The 22,839-nt window shown below is 36.9% G+C and overlaps 1 protein-coding gene across 1 annotated transcript in view; it reads left to right on the top strand.

Annotated features, from left to right (window-relative positions):
* SPIDR (scaffold protein involved in DNA repair) overlaps positions 1-22,839 on the top strand; it is a 539,429-nt gene that overhangs the window by 34,705 nt on the left and 481,885 nt on the right. The window contains exons 3-4 of the mRNA XM_033125816.1: positions 5,040-5,195; positions 5,831-5,897. Of these exons, the coding sequence (XP_032981707.1) occupies positions 5,040-5,195; positions 5,831-5,897 (223 nt within the window). The remainder of the gene's footprint in view (positions 1-5,039; positions 5,196-5,830; positions 5,898-22,839) is intronic.

Genomic DNA, 22,839 nt, shown 5'->3' with positions numbered 1-22,839 from the left:
TTTTGTTTCAGGTAGAATAACCTCCTTTAGTATTTCCTTTAATGCAGGCCTTGTAGTGGAAAATTCCCTCAGCTTCTTTATATTGAAAAGGTCTTTATTCCTCCTTTACATCTAAAGGATAGCTTTGCAAGATATATTAGTTTTGGCTGGTAATTTCTCTTTTCCAATAGTTTGAATATTTGATTCCACTCCCTCCTGGATTGTAGAGTTTCTACTGAAAAGTTTGATGATAATCTAATGGGCTTTCCTTTGTAGGTTACCATCTTCTTTTCCCTGGCTGCCTTGAGAATTCTTTCTGTTACTCATTTTTGACAGCTTCACTATAATGTGCCTTGGAGAAGCCCTGTTATGATTGAGGCAATTAAGAGTTCTATTTGCTTCTTGGATTTGAGGATCCAGTTCTTTCCATAGATTTGGGAAGTTCTTATGAACTATTTGTTTGAATAGACTCTCTGTGCCCTCTTCCTCTCTTTTCCATCTGGTATACCCATTATTCTTATGTTGTTTTTTCTGATGGAGTCAGGTAGTTTCTGTAGAGTTCTTTCATTTCTTTGAACTATCAGGTCTCACTCTTCTATGTGTGTTATTTACAAGTTTCTGTCTTCCATGTCACTGATTCTTTCCTCCATCTGGTCAGCTCTGTTTCCTAAACTGGATATTTCATTCTTCATTTCTTCTGTTGAGTTTTTCATCTCCATAATTTCTACTTGGTTCTTTTTTAGAACTTAAGCTTCTTTGGTAAAATATTTATTTTGTTCATTGATTTTTATTTCTGAGTTCATTAAACTGCCTATCTGAGTTTTCTTGCGTCTTGTTAAGTTTTTTTAGATCTGTAATCTTGAATTCTCTGTCATTTAAGTCACATGAGTCCACGTTTTTAAGTTTATTTTGTGGAGATTTTTCTTTCTGAGCTGCCTTGTTACTTTTGTTTGTTATAACAATTACTGGACTATTATTTTTCTGGGCATCTATGGGATTCAGCAGTTGATATGAAGAGTTTTTTTTTTTTGTTTTGTTTTTTGCTTTCTAGTAGGTAGTGTTGGAGCAGTGCATTTTCTCTTTCATTGGAGTGTTTTAATTTCTTTTGAGCTCTTCCCACTTCTCGCGCAGTGAGAGATTTCCTGGGGAATGGGCGTCTCCTCTGTGACCAGGTCAGTTTGGTCTTAGAGCACCACCCCTGTGGAGGATGTGGTGGGTGTTTGGGTTCAGAGCCCATGAAATCACAGTACTGCCACTGCAGCCCAATGTAGAGCTGTGCCCCTCAGCATCTCTGGGTTTGTCCATTTGGATCAGCTCGGATAGATGGGGGCAGGGTGGGCTGGGAGAGACTGCTGGTGTGTTTGTAGCTTTGTTCTACTCTGAGTAATGGCTACTGTCAGACCATAGCTTCCTCGCCCCTATAGCTTTTGCCTTGTCACTGGAATTAGCCACACTGTGCTTCTGCAGCTCAGGAATTGTTCAGCTCTCAGGGCTGTAGATACTCTGCTCTCCAATCAACACTGCCACTATTCTTTTTTCCTTTCTGGGGCCTGCTGCTAACACTGCAAGAGTGTAGGGGAGGCGAGCTCTGGGAGAGTGTGGGGAGGTGGCCAGGCTGTGCTACACTGTTTTCTGCCTGGCAGTGAGGGCTCTTAGATTGTAGTTGTCTCACTTCTGTATCCAGTTTGTTCTGAGGTCTTTGCCCCGATCTCTGGGTTTAGCTCTATTATATGCTGATCCCTCAGGTAGAATTGCTGGGGCCACAGAGAGTGGCACCTACAGTTTGATTCTTCTCTTCTCCGGGGACCGCAGTGAGCTCTGGGCTGTGTCTATGCCTCTGTCTCTACACTTCTCTCTCTCCCCCTCCTCTGTTTGCCCTGATTCATCTACCTTCAGATAGTTAGATGCACGGATCTCTCATGTGTTTGTGTGTTGTGTAGGTAATCGGGAGTCCTATGTTGAATTATAGCTGTTCAACTTGTAACTTCAAGGGAAGAGTTCAACGCTGCCATATTGCTGACGTCCCTGGGTTTTACTTTTGGTTCGGTGATAACTTTAAGGGAAGAGTTCAACGCTGCCATATTGCTGACGTCCCTGGGTTTTACTTTTGGTTCGGTGATAAACTTGCAGTAGTTGACTTTAATTTGATTCCAAGTGTACATCTAAAATATTCCTTAAAATAAAATCCAAATTTAAAAAGTTATGAAATGGGGCCGGCTTGGTAGCTCCATGGTGGTTGGAATGCCATGCTTCTAACGCCGAGGTTGCCAGTACAATTCCCACAGGGCCAGTGAGCTGCACCCTCTACAGCTAAGATTGTGAACAATGGCTCTCCCTGGAGCTGGGCTGCCGTGATTAGCCGGAGGTTGGCATGTGCTGCCATGTGCTTCTGCTGGCTGCTGTGTACTGCCAGGAACGGCCAGTGGCCAGCAGCCGGTAGCTGGCGAGAGCTGCCTTGAGCTGCTGTGAGCGGCTGACCGGAGACCGAGTGGCTCAGCCAGGGCGAGTACAAGGCTCATAATACCAGCATGGGCCAGGGAGCTGTGTCCTGCACAACTAGACTGAGAAACAGCAGCTTGAACCGGAGTGGTGGGGGGAGAGGCGGAAGAAGGGGGAAAACAAAACAAAACAAAAAACTTATGAAATGAGTACATGTCTGTTGTAGACATTTGTCAAAACAAAACAGAACAAAACAAAGAAAGCTTGGAGAAAATATGTCAGTTATCACTGTTGCTGGATACAAACACCATGGCTCGCATTTTTTCATTTGAGTATCTTAAATGTGTTGTTCTATGTCCTTCTGGCAGAAAGCATTGCTATTAACATTTGATAATGTAATTTTTATTCACTTGTAAGTCATTTTTGTTGTTTTGTAGAAGTTCAAAGAATTTTTTAAAAAGTCTGTTCCCTAAGATATATCTTGTTTTGATTACTTCTGGGTTGGTATACTCACGTACGTGGTGTGCTTCAATGTATAGCTTTAATTTCAGGAAAGTGTTTTTGGAATTGTACCTTTTAGTATTCTTTCAATCTTATTGCCTTGATTTTCTTCTTTAGGGATTCCTATTAGCTGTATGTTGGATTATGAGAGTGAATGGATGACTATATTTCTCTTGAATCCTTTTACTTTTTTGTCATGGGAGGATAAACTTTAAAATTTTTTCTTCATTACCTTCTGTTACTTGTTCTTGTGTTCCTTCTAATTTAGTCCTTTTTTTCTGAGGAAATTTTTTTAATGGATGATTTCTGCTCATGATTTTATTGACATTAGGAGTATTGACCACAAGGCTAGGATTAAAATATTCATCCTGCTTTACCACTAATTAGCAAGTATCTTAATATAATGAAGCCTCGACAAGTTGCTAAATGTCAAGGCATCTCAGGTTTCATTCATTTTTATCCTGTTTTAGGATTACACTAAGGAATCTGTAAAAAATGTGAGTGTTCTATTCAAATGTAAAATCATTATTATCATAATTAACAAATATTCAAAGACAGGCACTAAGCCATTAAGCAAATTAAATACACTCCAATATACAGATTATTAAAGTATGTAGGGAAGTACATAGTGATTATTCATTTTATTTTACTTTTTAAGTTTTGTCAGATCATTTCTGAGTTTTGATAATCTGAATGCCTTGCCTTGTTTTGAAATACAGTAAGTCCTCACTTAACATTGTCAATATGTTTTTAAAAACTGCAACTTGAAGCAAAATGACGTATAATGAAACCAGTTTGACCATAGGTTAACAGGAGTTATATAAACAAAGCAGGTAGCATATTTCTGGTCACAAAAACATCACCAAACTTATAAATAATGACTGAAAGCACTTCTAATATTAAATATTGAAATAATATGAGCTATACATGACATTTAAGAAAAGTTAATAAAAAGAAGTAGGATAATTATTTTCGAACTCACTTATTTCTGTTCAGGGTGGCCAGAGTCTATTCCTGAAGCTCAGGGCACCAGGCAGGAATCCACCCTGGGTAGCACACCCTTCAGTTACAGGGCAAACTCACACCCACCTACACTCATCCACACTGGGGCAATTGAGACACGCCAGTCACCTCACTTGTATATCTTTGGGATGTGGGAGGATACTGGAGAATCCCAAGAAAACCCACACAGACATGGGGAGAACATGCAACAATTGCCCTGTCTAGGAATCAGTTTTTATTCTCTCATCAATATTATAACGAAATGACATTTGAACCAAATGATGTTATTCGAAGACCTGTTGTAGTAGGTTACAGTTTTTTCAGTTTTATGGGCATGTCTTTTGTGGGCTTTCTTTGTGTATTAGGATGTTATCCTGTTCCTTTTTTCCCCCCTAATAATAACTTTGTACGAAATTTGGCTTTAATCCCTTTCTGTTGCTTGTTTTTATGTTACAGTTTTTCTGAAATTTTAGAAGGCAGAATTGAAGATAGCTTTTATAACTTGTGTTGTTTCCATGTAGTTTGCAAAAATATGGCCACTTACTTATTTGTTATGCTCCTGTCTACCACTCCATTTGGACTTCTCTTTGTTTTGCCTCTATCATCTCTGTGTTGCAGAGCAGATTCCACTCCCCATTGTCTCTCCTCACTGTTGGGACTTGTCTGGGAAGGTAGTCCTGGCTGACTGGTTTTTGAGTGTCCTAGACTGCCTACACCCTTTTGGTTCTTGGATGGAGCCCTTTTTCTCACCCCTTTTCAGATACCATTCTCTGATCGCCTACTCCACTTCCTACTGACCACCAGATGTCTGTGTGCTCAGTTCCTCCTTTGCTCCCTTGCTCCTCTCAGCTTCTCGCCTTTCAGATATGACACCATGAATGAGTTTGGAGGGTTGATTGTTTATCCTCACCCATTTGTATTTTGGACTTTGACTAGCTGTAAGTGTTGCCTGTACACTTTATGTTTTGCTATCTCATTACTCTTTCTTTACGTGGGGATTCAGAGACATTAAAAACCTATGCCTTTATCATTAAGTGGGTTTCCATATTGTTGTCAACTTGATGTATTTTCAATTAAGTTGATTTCTTTTTTTTTTCCTTTGAAAATCATCTCTACAGAGAAAAAGAAATTGGGATATAGGATACTCATCCTTTCCAGGAGAACATCCATGGCAGTTCAGAAGAGCAGGTCTCAGGACAGTGGGGACAGCTGCTTCCCTCTCTGAATCATGGCTCAGATGTGAAGAAGGATTTCAGGATACTTCTGGGACTCCGGTAAAACTAGTTGTAAAATTATTTTCCCTTAGTGCCAAAGGACAAATCCTAGATTCCTGAGTGTTCAGGCCACTGTAATTACATATTTTTTGAATTTCCTTTCTTATTTTCTTTCAGGACACTGTCATTGGCACTGTACCTTTTTTTCCTCATCCTTGAATTTCTTTAATTGTGGCACGTTAGTATTCACCTCTTTATGCCATGCAGAACCTTTGTACTTCTTAGTTTGTAAATGAAGGATACACATTGGAGCATTCTCAGAAGAGCGTTGAGCCTTCTGTTCTTTACAAGAAGTATATTTATGAAATGCTTATATATTCAGAATCTTTTGACAATGAGATAGTCTGGTTAATTTTTGTATATGGTAACTTTGAAATACTTACAATACAAAGGAATGCTATTATAAACTGAATGTTGGACAGCTTTCTGTTTAGATTCAGGAAAATACAATTATAAGTATAGGAGTCCTGAGAATATGCTTGGGGAATAATTGGTAAATATAAATAAAGGAAAACAGAAATGAATATATTAAGGAGGGTGTAGTTTAAGGTTTTGAATATTTTACAAAATATTGTTGTTTTTTAGCCCTTGTCACATAAATTACTATGTTAATTATTGTTATTATCTGCCTATAGTTGTTAACAGCTGAAAAGAAGACTTTTACAGAAAAGGACATTGAATTACTTGCTAGATCCAAGAAAGGTAATATTTTGTTGATTTCTTGACAGCAAATGTATAAGGCTAATATATCCTTCTATGGTTTATTTGCTTTCTTTTAAAAAGTTATTTACATAGTTTAGATAGACTATACATGGTTAAAAAACATCAAAACACTGTAAAAAGGTATTTTTGGAGAAATCTCTCATCTTTATCACCATCTACTCCATTTTTCCTGCTTCCTCTAGGTAATTACTAATGTTTTTTTGTGTGTTCTCCCTGGGTTCACTGTTATCAACAGCCCCAGTAGGATGGCTCAGGCTCATAACTCCAGGGTTTTAAAGAATACCTGATTTGAGAAATAAAGTTATGACCTATGATATAAGGGCTGTACTACTTCAGGCAATGAAATTCTAACCTAGGGAATTAGTTAGGGGAGGCTTTCAGTTACAAATAGTAGGAAACCACATTAGAGTATTTGAATAAACGGGGTTGAATGTATCTCCTGAAACAAGAAGTCTAGGAGCCAGGCTTGTTATGAGTTCTATAGACTTAGTGTGGGGTGTTTTCTTGTGGTTCTAAGATGGAAGCTGAATTCTCTATGCCCAATTCTTGGGAAGAGTGCAGGGTCTGAGGATTTTCTCTAAGTGAACTTTTCTTTCGGGAAGGAATTCCCTCTTCAGGACCTCTAGTTTTGGCTAGAACCTGTTTTATAGGGTCACCTCCACTAAAGAGACTTTTGTGAAATTAAGGATTTTTAAACGTGTGTGAGGTGTAATCAAACAATATAGTAAATGTTCAAATAAAAAAATTTTTTTACAGTGAAACACACATTGCCATTAATCCCCTTCAAAACACTCCCCCTCAGAATACTCCCCCTTGCTTCAAACACACTTATCCCATCATTCTTGCCACTTTCTGAAGCAGTTCTGGAAGTCCTCTTTTGTGAGTGTATTTAGTTGTGTTGTCATGGCTGCCTTGATGTTGTGAATCAATTCAAAATGTTTACCTTTCATGGTCATTTTTACTTTGGGGAAGAGCCAGAAGTTGCACGGTGCTAGATCTGATGAATAAGGTGAATGAGGATACACCACAACGTTTTTATTTGACAGAAATTGTCATATACCAGAAGTGATGGGTGACCATTAAGTGTTGTCCTCATGGAGGGTGATTTATGGCATACTGTAAAATGCACCTTCTCTCAACCATAGTTCACACCTGCCTGACTGCACTGAACAAATTGAAACTTGTCACACACTGTTACTAAGGTTTGATGGTTCTGCTTCCCATATTTAAGATCCCTGCCTTTCCACTGGATGGCACTGGGCAGTTGCATTCGCCATATTTCTTGATCACATTGCAAAGGCTCCATGTCACACATCACTTCTGGTACGGCTATTTTTGTTAAATAAAAACATTACCGTGTGTCCTCATCCACCGTCTTCACCGGATCTGGCACCATGCGACTTCTGGCTCTTCCCCAAAGTAAAAATGACCATGAAAGATAAACGTTTTGAATCAATTCAGGGCATCGAGGCAGCCACCACAGCGCAACTAAAGATAATCATGAAAGAGGACTTCCAAAACTGTTTCAGAAAGTGGCAAGAACGATGGGATAAGTGTGTTTGAAGCGAGGGGGTATATTTTGAGGGGGGTTAATGGCAATGTGTTTTACTATAATGAATTTTTTTGATTTAAACATTCACCGTATTGTTTGATCACACCTCATATGTTGCTGCTTAAATAAAATTGGGGTTTTATTAGTAAGGGAGAATCGGGGATTGGTATCAGGTAGGCCATGGGCTCTGCTGCCACAGTCAGTTACCCTGTGGGTGTGCAGGAAGAATGGGGACTTGAGACTTCAGGGATCTCATCTGTGTCCTGACTGTGTGATGTTGGGAAAGCAAGTTAAACATGCTAAGCCTCAGTTTCTGCATCTAGAAAATGGGCATAAGAATATGTGCCTTATTGGATTATTGCAAGCTAAAAAAAATAATAAAAATGCTTAGTTCAAAGGCTTACACTTAATAGATACTTAATTGATGACAGCAATTGCTATTATGTCTGATGGGAAAAAGAACTATGTGAAAGCCTACTCAAAGTTCTGCAGAATGGGAAAACTTCCTATAAATAAGAGACAAACACTTTAAGCCATATTATTTTATCACTAACATTTAAGTAAGTTTATGCAAATGAAAATAAAATTTGTCCAATTTTTAAAAATGCATAAAACACTATATTATAAAATAATCTGGCACACATCCTATTGTAATACCACAATCTTCTAATGGTTCTGCAAAATTTAACATTTATTATTATTAGTGCCAAATGCTGTGATTTTCAAAGATCAATTTAATTGTCATTTCTAAACTATCATATTGTATAGAGAAAATAGTATTTTCTCTTACAGATGTGGCTTATATCTTTCTCTAGATATTTTAAATGTAGTCAAATTCAACTTGGAGAGAAAAAGAAATATTAAATAATATTAAATAAATGATTACAAAAGGTAGTTTTGGAATGATTTACCCATGCTAATATATATTTTATCCACTCTGCTATACTTTCCATTCTGTGGAATGGTCAATATATTCTGAAAGACTGAAAGAGCTTATAGCAATGAAAGTTGCTTTATTTACAGCATCAGAAGCTTGTTAAGGCAAGAAAGTGTTGTTAATAATTTAACAAAAGCTTACAAATAGAAATTGTTAGCAAAAGAGATTCAACGCATTTCTTCGAACTGGTTCATTTTTAAAATAGTAGCTTCTAAAGTATTAAAGACAGGCTATTAACAGAAATTTTAGGGTTTGGAAGTAATATTTTTATCAGAGCTGAGAAGCAGAAGTGGGGCAACATACTTTTGAAAAGTGTGCAAAAAAGGCAGAGACATGTCTCTCTGTCCTCCTCTGTTAGGCACTGGGAATCAGAGAAGACTGAAAAGGGGAGGAATTAGAGGAGATGGAAAAGGGTGAGAGAAGACAGCATATGAATGTTAGGAAAGGGATCTGGGTGGAAGGTTCAAGGGAGATGAAAGAAGATAAAAACTTGAAATTAAAAGAGGCTGGAACCTTTTAATTCTTAGAAAGGCAAAACTTTAAAAAATGTATTTACCAAAGAAAAGGATACTATGAAATAAAAAGGAAATAGTGTATATTTTTAAATACCCTGAAAAAAATTTCTTTTCAAAATTTTTGTTGTTGTGGTCAGAAATCTTCTGCTCCTTGTGGTGCATTACTGAATTTTTAAAAATTGTTTGCTGACTTGGTTTTCTCCCTGTTGCCCCATGGGTTTCTTAAGGTCAGACCCTCCTCATTTGCTCATCTTTAAATCCTAGGTGTATTAGTTTGCTATGGCTGCTATAATAAAGTACCACAAAGTAGGTGGTTTGAACAACAGAAACTTACTATTTCACAGTTTGGGAGGCTAGAAGTCCAAAATGAAGGTATTGGTAGCGTTGGTTCCTTTTAGGATTTGCTCCGGCTTCTTTCTTAGTTTATAGATGGCTGTCTTCTCCATGTGTCTCTTTACATTATCATCCCTCTCTCAATGTCTGTTTCTGTGTCCAGATTTTTCCTTTTTATAGGGATGTCTGTCATACTGTATTAGGGGCCACCCTAAAGACCTCACTTTAACTTAATTCTGTGAAGACTCTATCTCCAAATAAGGTCACATTCTAAGATGAGCTGAGGGTTAGAACTTAAACATATGAATGAATTTTGGGGAGACATAGTTCAGCCTGTAACACCAGGTTCTTATACATACCTGGCACACAATGGACAACCAGAAATGTTTACAAATGCATGGTGACTATTTCTATAGTCTGGCTAATGTCCTTCCTAGAATTTCACTGGTATGGGTCCTTGATTTCAAGGGCACCCCTTTTCAGCAAATAAAATGATTTATTGACTAATAAATTGCTGGTAGTGGTTTTACTTATATAAATTGTATATTTAAGTGCCTTTTATTCTTGGGCTTATGAATTCCATGAATTATAATCACGAGAATTGGGATAACTTTACTTGCTGTCTTAGTCCGTTCAGGCTAACAAAAATACCATAGACTGGGTGTTTTATAAACAGCAGAAATTAATTTCTCATAGGTCTGGAGGTTGAAAGTCCATTTGGTGTCTGGTGAGGACTTGCTTCCTGGTTTATAGATAGCATCTCCTTGCTGTGTCCTCACATGGTGGAAGGCTCCAGGGATCTCTCTGGGGCTTCTTTTATAGGGTACTAATCCCATTCATGAGGGTGGATCCCCCAAAGGTCTCACCTCTTAACACCATCACACTGGGGATTAGGTTTCAATGTGTGAATTTTAGGGAGACAACATTCAGTCTCTAGCATTCTGCCTCTTTTTGATTTACTTTTCTAGATGCATAATACTGAAAGAGATTGATAATGTCTTTAGCAAGTAAGTACACAGCTTAGTTTTCTTAGCTATTTAAATCAGTATGAATTGTTAGGTTATTCTGAATAGTTTATTTTTAATTTTATATTTTGAAGGGTAGACAATTGTAGTAAGTCTAGATATTCATGGATCAAAGTAAGTGTTCAGTAAATGTTTATTATTTCATGTTTTTGTGCATTTGTAAGTGCTGTTTTTTCAAATACCATTTTGTCAGTGAATCCTCCGTTCTCGATCAAGGTGGAATATTCACTTTTTTGTGCTACCTTTAATATAGTATTTCATTATTAGTGTTGCCTTTCAGATCACATATTCCTTGAGGTCAGGAGTTTACTTTCCTCTCCTCCTCTCCCTTCCTTTCTCTTCCCACCCCTTCTTTCTTTCTTATTAGGTTCAGGTATGCAAAACAACATAATAATTAGACATTTACATTCTTAACAAAGTGATAACCCTGACAAGTCTACTACCTATCTGACACTGTGTGTGTGTGTGTGTATATATATATATATATATATATATATATATATATATATATGGCTATCTATATCTATATCTATATATATATATATATAGCTATTACAATCCAATCAACTATATTCTGTATGCTGTGCTTTACATTCCATGACCATATACTGGGGGTGCCAAAAAAATGTATACACACTTTAAGAGATGTTATCTGTGTATTACTTTTCGAAGTTGAATTATGGTAGCAATGTGTAGTGTGGTGTTTGCTCAAAAGATGGCAATAGTCAAATGAATGCTCGTGTCACCATGTGACAGGCAGGACAGTCAAAGAAAATGGTGGAAGCATGATTGTCTTGGAAGAGTGCAAGACCATTTTGAAGTGGTATTTGAAATTTGAGAACGTTCTCCTGACTTAACACCCCTTGACTTCTATCTGTAGGGGACCTTAAAGGTAGTGGTATACTGTAGAAAACTGGCTACACTGGTGGTACTTCGGGAAGAAATTGAAATGGCATGCACAGCGATACAAGTGGACACTTTGGTCGATGTTGCTCAACCAGTAGTTCGCTGTAATCAGAAGTGTCTGGACGCTGATGGTAACCACTTTGAGTACCTCTTGTCAGAAGTCAAACATGATTTGTATTCATCTTTTGTTACTGGTATATATTGAGTATTACAATTTTAATACAGTTTTCCTTTCTTAAAATGTGTATACCTTTTTTGGGCACCCTCTGTATTTACGTGTGTGTGTGTGTGTATTTTATTATAGTTGACATTCAGTATTATTTTATATTAGTTTCAGGTGTACAGTGCAGTGGTTAGGCATTTATATAATCTATGAAGTAATCCCCCTGATAAATCCAGTACCCATTGGACACCCTACATAGTCTTTTCAACATTATTGACCATATTTCCCATACTGCATTTCACATCCCTGTGACGATTTTGTAACTACCAGTTTGTTCTTTCTAATCCCTTCAACTTTCTCACCCATTCCCCAATCCCCCTCCCATCTAGCAACCATCAGTTTTATTTTCTGTGTCTATCAGTCTATTTTTGTTTCATTTGCTCACTTATTATATATAGAATCTAAAGAATCCACATATAAGTGAGATCATATGGTATTTATCTTTCTCAGTCTGACTTATTTCACTTAGCATAATATATTCTAGGTCCACCCATGTTGTTGCAAATGCTAAGGTTTCATTTTTCATGGTAGAGTAATACTCCATTGTATATACGCACCAATTCTTCTTTATACACTTGTCTATTGATGGACATTTCAGTTTCCATATCTTCACTATTGTGAATAGCACTGCAACAAACATAGGAGTGCATATATTTTTTCGAATTAGTGTTTTGGATTTATTTGATCCAACTAAATACCCAGAAGTAGAATTGCTGGATCATAAGGTAATTATAGTTTTAATTTTTTGAGGAACTTTCAGACTGTTTTCCATTGTACCTGCACCAATTTGCAATCCCACAAACGGTGCATGAGTGTTCTCCTTTCCTCATATCCTTGCCAACACTTGTTGTTTATTGGTTTATTGATGATAGCCATTCTGACAGGAGTGAAATGGTATCTCATTGTGGAGTTTCTTTGCATTTTTCTGATTAGTGACATTGAGCATCTTTTCATATGTCTATTGACCATTTCCTCTTAAGGTCAGGAGTTTACTTTCCTCCCCTCCCCAATAGACAAAAGAAATGTCTATTCATGTCCTCTGCCCAATTTTTAAATTGGATTGTTTGTTAGGTGTTGAGCTGTATGAGTTTTTTATAAATGTTGGATATTAATTCCTTATCAGATGTATAATTGGCAAATATGTTCTCCCATTCAGTAAGATGTCTTTTTGTTTTGTAGATGGTTTTCTTTCCTGTGAAAAAGCGTTTTCGTTTGATGTAGTCCCATTTGTTTATTTTTTCTTTGGTTTCCCTTGCCAGAGGAGATATATCAATAAGAATACTACTAAGGGTAATATCTAAGAGTTTACTTCCTATATTTTCTTCAAAGAGTTTTAAGATTTCAGGTCTTACACTTAAGTCTTTAATCCATTTTGAATTTATTCTTGTATATGGTATAAGAAGGTGGTGCAGTTTCATTGTTTTGCATGTATCTATCCAATTTTCTGAACACCATTTATTTAATAGACTGTCTTTACCCTAATGTAAATTCTTCCTTCCTTTGTCATAGATTAAATGACCATATAGGCATGGATTTATTTCGGGGTTCTCCATTCTGTCCCATTGATCTTTTTTTTCTGTTTTTATCCCAATATCATGCTGTTTTGAATGCTATAGCCTTGTATAATTTGATAACAGGTAGTGGGATACCTCCAGCTTTGTTGTTCTTTCTCAGGATTGTGGGGGCAACCCCCAAATAGGGGTTTTTTATGGTTCCATGTAAATTTTAGGATTATTTGTTCTACTCATGTAAAAAATTTTGGTGTTTTGATAGGGATTGTATTGAATCTATAGATTGCTTTGGGTAGTATGGACATTTTTACTATAATAATTCTTTCTATTCATGATCATGATATGTGTTTGCATTCATTTGTATCTTCTTTAATTTCTCTCTTCAATGTCTTATAATTTTCTGAGTGTAAGTCTTTTACTTCCTTGGCTAAATTTATTCCTAAGTATTTTATTTTTTTGATGCATTTGTAAATGGGATTGTTTTCTTAATTTCTCTGATGCTTCGTTATTGTTATATAAAAATATTAATTTTGTATTCTGCTACTTTCCTAAATTCATTTATCAGTTCTAATAGTTTTTTGGTGGAATCTTTGGTGTTCTCGATATGTAGTATTATGTCATCTGCAAATAATGACAATTTTACTTGTTTTTTCCCCATTTGGATACCTGTTATTTTTCTTGTCTAATTGTTGTACCTAGGACTTCCAGTACTATGTTGAATAAAAGTGGTGAAAATGGGCATCCTTGTCTTGTTCCTGGTCTTAAGGGGAATGCTTTTAGCTTTTCCCCATTGAATATGAAACCCCGTTGTGGATTTGTCATACGAGGTCTGTCAATTAAGTTCGTGAACTCATCCAAGAAAAAGTGGTACATACGTCATTGCTGAATATTACCATGGTCACCTTTGAAGTACTCCCCTTGGGAAGCTATGTGTCGATACCAGTGCCTAGTCCATGCTTCAAAGCCGTTTTGCAACTCCTTGTCTGGAATGGCCATCAGAGCTGTCGTCGTATTACCCTGAATGTCCTGAGTGTCATCCAAATATGTTCCTTTCACTATTTCCTTTATCTTTGGGTAAAGAAAGAAGTCATTGGGGATGAGATCAAGTGAGTAGGGAGGGTGTCCCAATACAGTTATTTGTTTATTGGCCAAAAACTCCCTCACAGACAGTGCTGTGTGAGCTGGTGCATTGTTGTGATGCAAGAACCGTGAATTGTTGGCGAAAATTTCAGGTCATCTAACTTTTCATGCAGCCTTTTCAGCACTTCTAAATAGTAAACTTGGTTAACTGTTTGTAGTACAAATTCATAATGAATAATCCATCTAATAACAAAAAAGGTTAGCAACATCATTTTGACTCTTGATTTGGACTGAAGGAACTTCGACTCTCCTTTGCTTTTGTTCATTGGTGAGCTCCTTTGGGACTTTTTTTTTTTAAATGGGGGATATTGGGGAACAGTGTGTTTCTCCAGGGCCCATGACCTCCAAGTTGTCCTTCAGTCTAGTTATGGAGGGTGCAGCTCCACTCCAAGTTCAGTTGCCGTTTTCTGTCTTTAGTTGCAGGGGGTGCTGCCCACCATCCCATGCGGGAATTGAACTGGCATCCTTGTTTTTGAGAACTTGTGCTCTAACCAACTGAGCCATCCGGCCACCCGCTTTGGGACTATTTTTGCACACACCATTCTCATGACAAGATTTTCAGTTAAGGTTTTCCTAACTGTTTCTCTGTCGATGTTTACTTGGTGTGCTGTGCTTCTCAGTCAGCCAATGATTTCGATGCACAATTTGACAAATTTTTGCAATGTTTTCGTCAGTTCTGCTCATTACTGGCCTCCCTGACCTTTCTTCATCAGTGACACATTCTCTGTTCTCAGAAAAATGTTTAATCTATTTGAACACTGTTTTTTCTTCTCCCCATAAATTTGGACTGATTTCGCTTTCATTCTTGACAAGTTTAATAAGAAATTTAATGTTTGTTCGTTGCTCTAATTCAAGCTTAGTCATTCTCGTGACGGTACACAAAAAACACGCACAACAATAATGAACGCCACTCGGCAAGACACCGCCACAGGTCGGCAGGAACACAGCTGTGAGACACTGATATACTAAGTTTATGATACTTTATCGTGCTGTTTGTACAGTGCTGCCAATGTAAGCGCTTGGTGGCAAATTTGTGAACCTAATTGTCAGGCCTTATATATGGCCTTTATTATGTTGAGATTTGTTTTCTGTATTCCCACTTTGCTGAGTTTTTATCATAAATGGATGCTGGATTTTGTCATATGCTTTTTCTGTATCTAGTGATATGACCATATGATTTTTATTTTGTATTTTGTTTATGTGGTATATCACATTAATTGATTTGCAGATACTGAACCAATCTTGCATAGAAATGAATCCCACTTGATTGTGATGTAAGATCTTAATGTATTGCTGCATTCGATTTGCTAATATTTTGTTCAGGATTTCTGCATCTATGTTCATTAGGAATATCGGTGTATAGTTTCTTTCTTTGTAATGTCTTTGTCTGGTTTTGGGATCAGGGTAATGGTGGCCCTGTAAAATGAGCTTGGGAGCCTTCTCTCCCCCTGGACTTTTTGGAATAGTTTGAGGAGAATAGGTATTAATTCCTTTTTGAATGTTTTGTAAGATTCACCTGTGAAGCAATCTGGTCCTGGACTTTTGTTCGTTGGGAGATTGTTCATAGTGATTCAGTTTCATTGGTAGTAATTCGTCTCTTCAGATTTTCTGGTTCTTCTTGATACAGCTTTGGAAGATTGTATGCTTCTAGTAATTTATTTATTTCATCTGGACCGTCTAATTTGTTGACGTATAGCTGCTTGGAGGATTTTCTTAAAATTCTTTGCATTTTTGTGGTGTCAGTTGTCACTTGTCTTTCTTTCCTGATTTTACTTATTTGGATTCTCTCTCTTTTTTTCTTGGTGAGTCTGGTTATAGGTTTGTCAATTTTTAAAAATATTTTCAGCAAACCAGCTCTTGGTTTCATTGATCTTCTGTATTTTTATTTTTTTGGTCTCTATTTTGTTTATTTCTGCTCTGATCTTTATTATTTCCTTCCTTGTACTCATTTTGGGCTTATTTTGCTGTTCTTTTTCCAATTCTCTTACGTGTAAAGGCAGACTGTTGGTTTGCAATTTTTCTTGTTTCTTTAGGTAGGTAGGTCTGCACTGCTGTGAATTTCCCTTTCAGGACTCCTTACACCATGTCCCACAGACTTTGCACGTTCTGTTTTCATTTTCGTTGGTGTTAAGGTATCTTTTGATTTCTTCCTTTATTCTCATTGTTGACCCATTCATTATTTAATAGCATGTTATTTATTCTCCATGTGTTTGTGTGTTTTTCAGTCTTTTTTTCTTGTAATTGATTTCTAGTTTCATACCACTGTGCTCAGAGAAGACACATCATATCATTTCTGTCTTCTCAAATTTATTGAGACTTATGTTTCCTAACATGTGGTCTATCTTGGAAAGTGTTCCATGTGCACTTGAAAAGAATGTATATTCTGCTTCTTTGGGGTGAAATGCTTAAAAATATCCATCTGGTCTAGTGTGTCATTAAAGGCAGCTGTTCCCATGTTGATTTTCTGTTTGGAGGATCTGTCCATTGGTGTCAGTGGTATGTTAAAGTCCCCTACTATGTTGTGTTACTGTTGATCTCTGCCTTTATGTTGTTCGTCAATATTTGTTTTATATATTTAGGTTCTCCTACGTTGGGTGCATAGATGTTTACTAGCGTTATGTCCTCTTGTTGGATTGCTCCTTTTATTATTATGTAATGCCCTCCTTTGTCTCTTATTATAGTCTTCGTTTTAAACTCTATTTTGTCCAAACTAAGTATTGCTACCCCAGTTTTTTTCTCATTTTCATTTGCCTGAGATACATCTCTTTTCCCGTCCCTTTACTTTCAGTCTGTGTGTCTTTCGAATCTGAGGTGGGTCTCCTGTAGACAGCATATACATAGGTCTTGTTTTCTTATCCACTCAGCTACCTCATGTCTTTTGATTGAGACATTAATCCATTTACCTTGAAAGTAATTGTTGGTAGGTACATTGTTATTTCCATGTTATTCGTATTTCTGATCTTTGTTAGTTTGTTTTTTGTTTTCTCCTTTCTTCTGCTTAAAGAAGTACTTTTAACATTTCTTGCAATACTGAATTGGTGGTAATGAATCCCTTTAGTTTTTCTTATCTGGGAAGCTCTTTATCTCTCCTGCAAGTTTAAATGATAGTCTTGCTGGGTAGAGTTTAGGCTATCTTGGTTTTATGCCTTTGTTTTTCATCACTTTGAATATTTCCTGTCACTCCCTCTGGCCTGCAAAGTTTTTGTTGAGAAATCAACTGATACAGTGTTATGGGAGCTCCCTTGTGAGTAACTAGTTGTCTTTCTCTTGCTACATTTAGGATTCTCTCTTTGTCTGTAACCTTTGCCATTTTGACTATGATGTGTCTTGGTGTGGGCCTGTCTGGGTTCACCTTGTTTGGGACTCTCTGTGCTTCCTGGGTTTGTATGTCAATTTCCTTCACCAGGTTAGGGAAGTTTTCGGTCATTATTCCTCAAATACATTTCTGATCTCTTGCTTCCTCTCTTTTCTTTCTGGTACTCTTATGATGCGAATGTTGTTATGCTTGTGGTTGTCTTAAACTATCTTCATTGATTTTTATTTTTTATTTTTGTTGTTCTGATTGGGTGTATTGTGCTATCTTGTCTTCTTTTTTTCTTTTTTTTTTTTTCTTTTTTTTTTAAATTTATTTTTAATTTATTGGGGTGACAATTGTTAGTAAAATTACATAGATTTCAGGTGTGCAATTCTGTATCACATCATCCATAAATCACATTGTGTGTTCACCACCCAGAGTCAGCTCCCCTTCCATCACCATACATTTGATCCCCCTTACCCTCATCCCCCATCCCCCAACCCCTTTACCTTCTGGTAACCACCAAATTACGTTCCCCAGATTAATATTCAAGCCCGTGGCCATCCTATGGTCACCGATTGCCCTCCAATCCCCTCACCCTCCCCCGCAGCCCCCACCCCTCCTGCCCATCTAGCAACCCTCAGTTTTTCCTCATTGTCTCCCAAACTGTTTCTGATTAGTTCATTCACTTATTCTTTTCTTTAGAATCCGCAAATAAGTGAGATCATATGGTACTTATCTTTCTCTGTCTGACTTATTTCACTTAACATAATGTTCTCTAGATCCATCCATGTTGTTGCAAATGGTAAGATTTCTTTCTTCTTTATGGTTGCATAATACTCCATTGTATAAATGTACCACAGTTTCTTAATCCAGTCATCTACCGATGGGCATTTTGGTTGTTTCCATGTCTTAGCTATTGTGTATAGTGCTGCAATAAACATAGGAGTGCATAAAGATTTTTGAATTGAAGTTTTGGATTTCTCCGGATAGATACCTAGGAGTGGAATTACTGGATCATAAGGTAGTTCCATTTTCAGATTTTTGAGATACCTCCATATTGTTTTCCATAGCGGCTGCACCAATCTGCAATCCCACCAACAGTGCACAAGCGTTCCCTTTTCTCCACATCCGCGCCAGCACTTGCTGTTTGTTGATTTATTGATGATAGCCATTTTGACTGGGGTGAGGTGGTATCTCATTGTTGTTTTTATTTGCATTTCTCTGATGGTTAGTGAGGTTGAGCATTTCTTCATATGTCTGTTTGCCATCTGTATGTCCTTTTTAGAAAAATGTCTCTTCAAGTCCTCTGCCCATTTTTTAATTGGATCGTTTGTTTTTTTTTTGGAGTTGAGTTGAGTGAGTTTTCCATAGATTTGTGATATTAATCCCTTATCAGATATATCATTGGCAAATATCTTTTCCCATTCAGTAGGATCCCTTCTTGTTTTATTGATGGTTTCCTTTGCTGTGAAAAAACTTTTTAGTTTGATATAATCCCATATGTTTATTTTTTCTCTTAGTTCCCTCGAGCGAGGGTATATATCAGTAAAAATCTTACACCGGGTAATGTCTGAGAAGTTTCTTCCTATATTTTCTTCTAGGTATTTTATGGTTTCAGATGTTACATTTAAGTCTTTAAGCCATTTTGAATTTATTTTTGTATATGGTGTAAGGAGGTGGTCCAACTTCATTTTTTCGCATGTGTCTGTCCAGGTTTCCCAGCACCATTTATTGAATAGACTGTCATTACTCCATCGTACATTCTTGCTTCCATTGTCGTAGATTAAATGGCCATATAGGCGTGGATTTATTTCTGGACTCTCTATTCTGTTCCATTGATCTATGTGTCTGTTTTTATGCCAGTACCATGCTGTTTTGATTACTGTAGCCTTGTAGTATAATTTGAAGTCAGGTATTGTTATACCTCCCACTTTGTTCTTATTTCTCAAGATTGCCTTTGCTATTCGGGGCCTTTTATGGTCCCATATAAATTTTAGGATTATATGTTCTATTTCTGTGAAAAACGACGTTGGCAGTTTAATAGGAATTGCATTGAATATGTATATTGCCTTAGGCAGTATGGACATTTTAACTATATTAATTCTTCCAATCCATGAACATGATATGTGTTTCCATCTATTTATATCTTCCTTCATTCCTTTCTTCAGTGTCTTATAATTTTCTGAGTATAGATCTTTTACTTCTTTGGTTAAATTTATTCCCAGGTATTTTATAGTCTTTGGAGCGATTGTAAATGGGATTTTTTTTTAATGTCTCCTTCTGATGTTTTATTATTGGTATATACAAATGCAACTGATTTCTGAATATTAATTTTGTATCCTGCCACTTTACTAAATTCATCTATCAGCTCTAAGAGCTTCTTGGTGGAGTCTTTAGGGTTCTCTATATATAGTATCATATCATCTGCATAGAATGATAACTTTACTTCCTCCTTACCAATTTGGATGCCTTTTATTTCTTTTTCTTGTCTGATTGCTGTGGCAAGAACTTCCAGCACTATGTTGAATAGAAGCAGAGATAGTGGGCAACCTTGCCTTGTTCCTGATCTTAGGGGGATTGGTTTTAGCTTTTCCCCATTGAGTATGATGTTAGCTGTGGGTTTGTCATATATGGCCTTTATTATGTTGAGATAAGATCCCTCTATTCCCACTTTCTTAAGGGTTTTTATCATAAATGGCTGTTGGATTTTATCAAATGCTTTTTCTGCATCTATTGATATGATCATGTGATTTTTATTTTTCATTTTGTTAATGTGGTGTATCACATTAATAGATTTGCGGATGTTGAACCACCCCTGCATACCAGGGATGAATCCCACTTGGTCATGGTGAATGATCTTTGTAATGTATTGCTGAATTCTTTTCGCTAATATTTTGTTGAGGATTTTTGCATCTATGTTCATTAAAGATATCGGCCTGTAGTTTTCTTTTTTTGTGGTGTCTTTGTCTGATTTGGGATCAGGGTGATAGTGGCTTCGTAAAAAGTGTTTGGGAGTCTTCCCTCCTTCTGGATTTTTGGAAGAGCTTGAGGAGAATTGGTGATAATTCTTTTTTGAACGCTTTGTAAAATTCACCTGTAAAGCCATCTGGTCCAGGGCTTTTGTTTGTTGGGAGACTGTTGATTACTGATTCAATTTCCGTGGTGGTAATCAGTCTATTCAGGCTTTCTGTTTCTTCTTGAGTTAGCCTTGGAAGGTTGTATGCCTCTAGAAAATTGTCCCTTTCTTCCAAATTGTCAAATTTGTTGGCATATAGTTGCTCATAGTAACTTCTTAAAACTCTTTGTATTTCTGCAGTGTCCGTTGTCACTTCTCCTCTTTCATTTCTGATTTTATTAATTTGGGTCCTCTCTCTCTTTTTTTTAATGAGTCTGGCTAAAGGTTTGTCGATTTTCTTTATCTTCTCTAAGAACCAACTCTTGGATTCATTGATCTTTTGTATTGTTTTTCTGGTTTCTATTTCATTTATTTCTGCTCTGATCTTTATTATCTCCTTCCTTGTGTTCCCTTTGGGCTTATTTTGCTGTTCTTTTTCCAAATCCCTTAAATGTGAAGATAAACTGTTGATTAGTGATGTTTCTTGTTTCTTTAGGTAGGCCTGCAAAGCTATGAATTTCCCTCTTAGGACTGCTTTCGCGGCATCCCATAGATTTTGGGTCGTCATGTTTTCATTTTCGTTTATCTCGAGATATCTTTTGATTTCTTCCTTGATCTCCTGCTTGACCCATTCATTATTTAGTAATAAGTATTCAGCCTCCATGAATTGGTGTGTCTTCCAGTTTTTTTCCTGTAGTTCATTTCTAATTTCATAGCATTGTGATCAGAGAAGACAATTGGTATGATTTCAATTTTCTTAAATTTATCAAGACTTGTTTTGTGGCCTAACATATGATCTATCTTGGAGAATGTTCCATGTGCGCTTGAGAAAAAGGTGTATTTTGCAGAATTGGGGTGAAATGTTCTGAAAATATCGATTAAATCCAAGTGGTCCAATGTATCATTTAAGGCTGTTGTTTCCATATTGATTTTCTGTCTGGAAGACCTGTCCCTTGTTGTCAGAGGTGTGTTGAAGTCCCCGACTATAATAGTGTTACTGTTGATCTCTGCCTTTATGTCAGTCAGTACCTGTTTTATATATTTAGGTGCTCCTATGTTGGGTGCATAGATGTTTACTAGGGTTATGTCCTCCTGTCGGATCGATCCCTTTATTATTATATAGTGCCCATCTTTATCTTTTAATATGTTCTTCATTTTAAAGTCTTTTTTTGTCAGGTATAAGTATTGCAACTCCAGCTTTTTTTCTCGTTTCCATTTGCATGAAATATCTTACTCCAACCCTTCACTTTCAGCCTGTGTGTGTCTTTTGTTCTGAGGTGAGTCTCTTGTATACAGCATATACAAGGGTCTTGCTTTCTTATCCACTCAGCCACCCTATGTCTCTTGATTGGAGCATTTAATCCCTTTACATTTAAAGTGATTATTGATAGGTACATAGTTATTGCCATTTTTAAATTTGTAGTTAGGTTGTTTTGATCTTTCTTCTATTTACAGAAGTCCTTTTAGTATTTCTTGCAATGCTGTCTTGGTGGTAATAAACTCCTTTAGCTTATTTTTTTCTGAAAAGCTCTTTATCTCTCCATCAACTTTAAATGATAGCCTTGCTGGATAAAGCAATCTAGGTTGTAGACCTTTGTTTTCCATCACTTTGAGTATCTCCTGCCACTCCCTCCTGGCCTTCAATGTTTCTGTAGAAAAATCATTTGATAGTCTTATGGGAGTTCCCTTGTATGTAACCCTCCGTCTTTCTCTTGCTGCTTTCAGGATCTCTCTTTCTCTTTAAGCTTTGCCATTTTAACTATAATGTGTCTTGGTGTGGACCTGTTTGGGTTTATCCTGGTTGGAACTCTCTGCACTTCTTGGCCTGTATGTTGGTTTCCTTCATCAGGTTGGGGAAGTTTTCGGACATTATTACTTCAAATATGTTCTCAATCCCTTGCTTACTCTCTTCACCTTCTGGTATTCCTGTGATCGAATGTTTTTGCGCTTGATGTTATCCCAGAGGTCTCTTAGGCCATCCTCATTGTTTTTTATTCTTTTTTCTTTCTGTTGTTCCGTTTGGGTGATCTCTGCTACCTTGTCTTCTAAGTCGCTGATTCGATCCTCTGCTTCATCTAGCCTGCTGGTAATTCCTTCAAGTGAGTTCTTAATTTCGGTAATTGTGTTCTTTAGTTCCAACTGGTTTTTCGTTATGATTTCTACATCCTTCTTTATGTTTTCTCTAAGCTCGTTTGTTATGATTTCTACATCCTTCTTTATGTCTTCTCTAAGCTCCTTAAACATTCTTATCACCAGTGTTCTGAACTCTGTCTCTGAGAGGTTGGTTACGTCTGCTTCATTTGGTTCCAGTTGTGGAAGCTTCTTCTGTTCTTTTATTTGGGACGTGTATCTTTGTTTCCCCATTC

This window comes from Rhinolophus ferrumequinum, chromosome 14 (assembly GCF_004115265.2).
Source record: "Rhinolophus ferrumequinum isolate MPI-CBG mRhiFer1 chromosome 14, mRhiFer1_v1.p, whole genome shotgun sequence".
NCBI classification, from domain to species: domain Eukaryota; kingdom Metazoa; phylum Chordata; class Mammalia; order Chiroptera; family Rhinolophidae; genus Rhinolophus; species Rhinolophus ferrumequinum.
The sequence above is the reverse complement of the archived record's forward strand: the minus strand, read 5'-3'. Positions and strand labels throughout refer to the sequence as shown.